This window comes from Plasmodium gallinaceum (assembly GCF_900005855.1).
Source record: "Plasmodium gallinaceum strain 8A genome assembly, contig: PGAL8A_v1_108, whole genome shotgun sequence".
Classification (NCBI taxonomy): domain Eukaryota; phylum Apicomplexa; class Aconoidasida; order Haemosporida; family Plasmodiidae; genus Plasmodium; species Plasmodium gallinaceum.
The window spans coordinates 736,500-743,414 of NW_021628228.1; the positions used below are offsets into that span (position 1 = coordinate 736,500).

The window sequence follows — 6,915 nt, forward strand, 5'->3', positions numbered from 1 at the left end:
TTTTTTTTTTTTTTTTTTTTTTTTTCTTTTCGTCTTACTATAGAAATTTAATTTTTTTTTTTAATTATACTAATAACCAAAATTTACTAAAAAAAAAGTGAATTAAAAAAAAAAAAAAAATAAAGGAAAATAAAAAATGAAGCAAAATAACGAATAATATAAATATAAAAAAAATAAATAAATAATTTAAAATAATATAAAAGAATATTCTTACAAATTATGATAAATTATGTTTTATATATTTATATTTTTTTACATTTGGTATTTTAAAAATTATGTAAAACTATGTTAATTTTTTTTTTTTTTTTTTTTGAGAAATAAAAAGATTATAACATATATTTTAATATGTATTCTTAAAGTGTGCTTTAAATATATATATTTTTTATAAACATTCATTCTTAATTTATAATTTTAGAGTTATTCTAATATTCATATTCTATTTATTCATTACTTGCTAACAGAAATAATATTCAAACCAAATATGTTAAAATTTATAGGTAAAAAATAATATAAAATTATGTGTATATCATGAATTTAGTAAATTTACTACTATATTAACTATATTTATTTATATTATCTATTCTACTATGTTTTCACTACTTCCTCTATCTTTACTTTTATGTTTTCTTCTATCTTTACTTTTATGTTTTCTTTTATCTTTACTTTTATGTTTTCTTTTATCTTTACTTTTACTCCTGCTTCTATTTTTACTTATATGTTTGTGTCTATCTTTACTTCTATTCTTTTTTATGTTTTTACTTTTATATTTATCTTTTTCTTTGCTTATATCTTTATTTATATGAATATTTTCCTTTTTTTCACTTTTTCTTTTATATACACATATACTTTTATCTAATTCCTTTTTTATATGATCATTTTTATTTTTACATTCATAATTTTTTTTGTTTTCTTTACTTTTGTCTTCTCTATTATATAAATTTTTTCTGGGAATTTTCATATCAAATTTTATATTTTGTTCCTCCATGTATTTGTTGGAGGGTTTTTTTCTTTTATATTCATAGCTCTCATTTTTAATATAATCATTATAATTAGGTTCATCCTTATTTATATTATCATTTTGTAATCCATCTTTTTTTATATTTTCATTTTTGATATTTCTATATTTATCTTTTATAGATTCTTCGAATTTTAATGCCCATAATTCATCTTCATCTAATAATTTTCTTCTCTTCTCTTCATTACATTTTTTGTCTATTTTTTCGAAAGCTTTTGACAAATTAATTTCACTTTCAATTACGTTATACACCCCTATTCCTTTTCCTTCAGCACCTGTTGGTTTGTATTCATTTTCATTCTGAAAAAAAAAAAAAAAGTAAAAGAAATTTAACAAAAAATAAAATAAATTAATAATAATAATAATATATAACATAGTTAAAATAAAAATAAGGATTACCTCATTACTAGAATATTTATTAGGTAATTTGTAATTCAATATATGATCAACTACTAATGGTCTATCTAAAAGTTTATAGCCGTTAAAATTATCAACAGCTAATACTGTGCTTCTTTGATCTGCATATGATAAAAAACAATACCCTTTTGATTTTCCTAAAAAAAAAGGGAAATAAATAACAAAAGGAAAAATATAATATGTTACAAGTGAGATTTAAAATAAAAATAATTTCTAGTAATTCTATTATATTACCTGTTTCTTCATCACGTACTAAGTTAATATCTATTGGTTCTCCATACTGTGAAAATACTATTATAACATCCCCTTCTGTTAATCTATTATCTAAATTACCTATATATGAAAATTTAATATTTTTTTTTTTTTTGAATGAAAAAAATTAAGTATAAAAATTTTAGTATATAATTAATTAAATTTCATTCAAACTATTCTAATTTCTAATATAATTTTTTTATATAATTTTCATATTTTTTAAAACTTCTTATTACCTATATATATATAACTAGAATCTTTATATTGGTCATGCCATGAACTATCACTTTGTCCAATGTTTTTTAATTCAGCTTCATTTATTTTTTCAATACTTTTTATCTTATCAAATATTCCCATATTTAATTTAATTAATTTTTATTTAAAAAAATTACGTTGTTATGATTCTTTTTTTTTTTTTTTTATTGTTGTAGTAATATAAAATATATAAAAAAGAAGATAATAAGTTATTTAACCATTTTAAATAAAATGTATTATAGATACCAAAAAAACAAATATTTTCATAATTTTATTTCATAAAATTTTATAATTTGTCAAATTTCAAAATTTTTTGTTACAACTTTTACCACATAGATATATTTTTTTTTTTTTTTAAATTATTTCATATATTTTTACTATATATAAGATTATTGAAAATTTTTCATTAATTACAAAAGTAAATTTAAATAGAAAAAAAGGTTGTTTCTTAAATAATTTACATTTATTTAATGAAAAATTTCTAGAAAAATTAAGTTCTTTGTTTTTATAATGAAAAAATGTTTAAATAGAATTTCCTAAAAAAATTAATGATATTTGTGTTTTGAAAAAAATAGTTGATTAAATATACCCTTAAAAATTCCAAAAAAAAAAAAAAAAAAGTAAAATAATAATTGAAAGAAATATCAATATAATTTTGAAAATTATAAAAAACGAGAGTTTAATATGTGTAAATTAATCCCATATATATACTTATAAAAAAAAAAAAAATTTTTAAATCTCTATAAAATTATAAAATTTCAGAATAAATTATATATATTTTTATCATAGTTTTTCATAATAAAAAAAAAGATAATTTCTTATTAATTTCAAAATGTTTGTAAATAGAATAAAATTTTTAAAATATTAAATTTATTTAATGAATCATTTAATATATATTTATGTTTATATATATATATATATATATATTTTTTTTTTCTTATAAAGAATATATTTTTTTTTAAATAACAAAAATGTTATAAAAATAAAAAAAAAATATATATATACACATATATTTGACATGTGTAGAATATTATTTTTAAACTTCAAAAAGCATACACTATAATTACTTATATTTGTAATAAAATATTTTAAAATTTAAGAATATTTTAAATAATTTTTTTTGCAAATGAAATCATGCAAAATTAATAAATTCAAATCTTTACGTTTTTTTAATACTGAAATTTTTTATTAAAGAATAATCCATTATAAAAAAAAAATGAAATATGGAAATTATCTTTATATTCATTTACATTAATAAAAAACAAATATAACATAAAAATTATATATATATATATATTTATATATATGTATATATATGTCTTTTCTTTTCATTTTACTCACTATTAACATTCAGGGAAGACAAATTTGAACATTTAAAAAAATTATTTTTATATTTTATTTTTAATTCTTTTTTTTTTAACTATTAAAGTACTATTTTCATTATGTTCATGTTTTATATTTTCATCAAATATATTTATCTTTCTCTTACATTCTTTTAATTTATTATTATTATTATTATTATACTGTTTACTATCTTTTTTCTTAATAAAATTAACAACATTATTATTCGTAATTGTATCATTCATTTTGTTACATAAATCTACATTATTATTCTCCATTTTATTTTTATCTATTACACATATATCATGAAGTTCTTTACTTTCCTTAAAATTATCTTCACTTAATTCATACATTTTACATATATTACCTTTATTTATATTTTCACTTAAAGTATTATGACTGTTTGTGTTATCATTACTTATAATTTCATTAATAATATTTCCATTATATATATTTTCATTAATGTTTTCATTATTTACAATTTTGTTAGTTATGTCTTGATTATCTATAATTTTATTACTAATGTTTTCATCATCTATAATTTTATTACTAATGTTTTCAATATTTGTAAATTCATTGATCATGGTTTTATTATTTATATTCTCATTTAAAATAAAATTTTCTGTGTTTAAATTACTTTTCATCAATAGTTCATTACTATTATTTTTCACTTTAGAAAAATATGGAGTATTTTCTATTTGTTTATTAATAGTACTATATAAAATGGAATTTTGCATATTCGTTAAATTATTATGAATACACTGAAATTGTTCTTTTTTTTCATTAATAATATTTATACTAGAATTTTTTATAGAGTTTATATAATCCTCTTTATTTTCACATATTTTCAAATTCTTGTTCATATATACTTCACTTTTAATTTCTTTATTCTCATTTATATTATTTACATTTTTTAAATTGTCATCACAATAGCTCTCACTATCTATTGTGTTACTATTATTTATTATATCTGCTTCATTACTGATGTAATGATTATTTAGCATATTACTTTTGATTCCTTTTAAGTTATCGTTTAAGAAAATATCTGTATTTTTTATGATATGATTTAATTCATTGTTAATTTGATCATCATTAGATATAATTCTTAGTTTACTATTTGTATAATTATTTTTTCCTTCAAATGCATTTTCTTTTATTTTAATATCTTTATTTTTTAAGAATTTATCATCTAATAAAGTCTTTTTTTCATCATCTAACTCATTTAAAATATTAAAGTTATTATGTATAAAATAATCTAAATTTTTATTAATAAATGAATCAAAAATATTGATAAATTTTTTTTCCTCATTATCATTTAGATTAGTTATTTTTTTTTTTGATTCACCTAATTTTATTTTTATAAGTTGCTCATATATAGAAATTTCTTGCTTTAATTCTAATATATATAAATTATCAGAACAATTTTCTTTTCGTTGATAACATGAAAGTGCGTTTTTATATAATTGAAATAAAATTTTTAATTCGGAATAAAAATCCCTTAAAAGCTTATATTTGTTCAATAAAGAATCATATTCTTTTTGTAACATATCATTTTTTTTTAATATTTTTTCTATATCACTTTCTTTATTATCATTTGTTTGAACAGTAGCGCATAATTTTATATTTCTCGCTCGGAATGCATATTTAAGAGTATTATTAGACTCTTGAAAAGATTTTCTAGAAGGATTAATATTAGCTATCATAACAACTAAACAATTTCCTTCCAAAGAATTTTTTAACAAATGAGTTAATTTGCTATCTCTATATTTGACTCTTACTTTTGACATATTTCTATTTGATGCTAGTGAATTTATACAATTTGCTAAAGCTAATAAGGATTGATTAATATACGATCCTTCCTTAAACCGATCTCCTTTATTAGAAGTAGCACTAGCTCTCTCAGAACCAGCTAAATCAACAAAGCATAATTTTGCCTTATAATTTATTATGTTCATACTGCTATCTAATATTTCATTAAAAACATATATTTGTAAAATTGCGTGAGATCTGCTTGATACTTTATTTGCTCTAGTAGGAGACATTTTTCTATTTTTAACTCCTTCAATTATTAATAACATTGCTTGTTCATAACTTTTAACTTCAATTTCACATAAATTGCTTACTTTTACTTCTGCTACATCTTCTTGAACTTCTAGAGTTTTATTTTTTTCTTTTCCTAATAAATCTCTAATAGTTTCATTATACACTTCTAGAAAACTCATAACTATTTTTATATTTCTACATTTTTCTTCTTTTATAATTGTAAATAATTCTAAAAGAGATAATTGAACTATTCCATTTTGATTTTTATCATCAAGCATTGTATAAGTTTTACCTGACCCTGTTGCACCATAAGCAAAAACAGTACAATTAATACCTTTAAAAACATGAGGTATTAACGGTTTAGCTGTATGAAAAAATACTTCTTCTTGAGTAGAGTTTACATCAAAAACAACATCAAATACATACGTTGCTTGCTTTTTTTTTTGAGATAGCAAATAACACTCTTTTTCATTTTCTTTTTCTATAAGTACATAATTTTTGTTAAAAATAGAAACAATATTTTCTTCTGAGTCATCTATTGGCTTTATACGAACTGCCACTTTCACATTTGAATATGCATTTAATGTATTAATTAAATTATTGTTATTATTTTCTCCCTTTTTTGTGTTACCATCATTATTATTATTATTATTATCACTGTTAATTATGTTTTTTATATTTATTTGAGGTATATATATACTATCATATATATTTTTAGACGTTATAGGATATTCATTTATATTTTCTAAAGAATTTTTATTATTGTTGTTTCTTACTGATAATCTATTTTTATTTACTTTTTCCATATTAAAATTTTTATTTTTTAATTCTTCATTTATTTTACGTATTTTATTTAGTGCATCATTTTGCACACTCTTTTTATCATCATAATTATTTATTAATGCATTATTAATGGTATTTTTATTTTCATAAATATTTTTGTTACTTTCATTTATATTGCAAATTTTTTTTAAAGAAGAATCATAATAATTTATTATACTATTTACTTTATTCTTTGCACTGTATTTTTTTTTTATTTTATTTTCGTCACTACAAATTAAAATAGGATTATCTTCATGAAAACAATTGTGATTTAAAATTACATCATTAAATTTTATTTTTATATTATCATTTATCGCATTTTTTGAAATTTTTTTTGCATTATATTCTTTATTTAAAAATAATTTTTTATTATATTCAGGCTCGTTTTTCGTTCCAACAGAAATATTTGAAATAGCTATTTTTTTATTAATAGTGCTTAAATGTTTGGTATCATTATTTGCTCTTTTTTTTTTTAAAATTGTTTTACTTTCTTTATTATATAAGCCCTGTTTTCCATCTTTTATGTTACCATGTGCATTTAAAATAATATTATTTTTTTTAATGTTATTTATAGTATTTTTATTTAAATTTGTGTATTTTTTATTATACATATATATATCATATAAGTTTTTATTCTCTTCATTTTTGTTCCATTTAATTCTATTTGAAATTCTTCTATACATTTTTTTATTTTATTTTTATTTATTCTTGAGGTATTTTCTTTTTTTTTTTTTTCTTTATTTTGTTTACATACTACATTAATTAAAATA

General features: G+C 17.8%; 2 protein-coding genes across 2 annotated transcripts; both read right to left on the minus strand.

The window, feature by feature from the left end:
* Positions 1-577: 577 nt before the first annotated feature.
* PGAL8A_00396800 (RNA-binding protein, putative) lies at positions 578-2,041 on the minus strand (the record flags this gene model as incomplete). Its single annotated transcript, XM_028670321.1, has 4 exons — positions 578-1,315; positions 1,415-1,569; positions 1,667-1,765; positions 1,921-2,041. 4 exons carry the CDS (start codon positions 2,039-2,041, stop codon positions 578-580), a joined length of 1,113 nt encoding a protein of 370 aa, XP_028527085.1.
* Positions 2,042-3,327: 1,286 nt separating this feature from the next.
* On the minus strand, positions 3,328-6,828 carry PGAL8A_00396900 (kinesin-8, putative; the record flags this gene model as incomplete). The annotated part of the gene is made up of 1 exon (XM_028670323.1): positions 3,328-6,828. The coding sequence occupies one exon, from the start codon at positions 6,826-6,828 to the stop codon at positions 3,328-3,330; it is 3,501 nt and encodes a 1,166-aa protein (XP_028527086.1).
* Between the last annotated feature and the right edge of the window lie 87 nt (positions 6,829-6,915).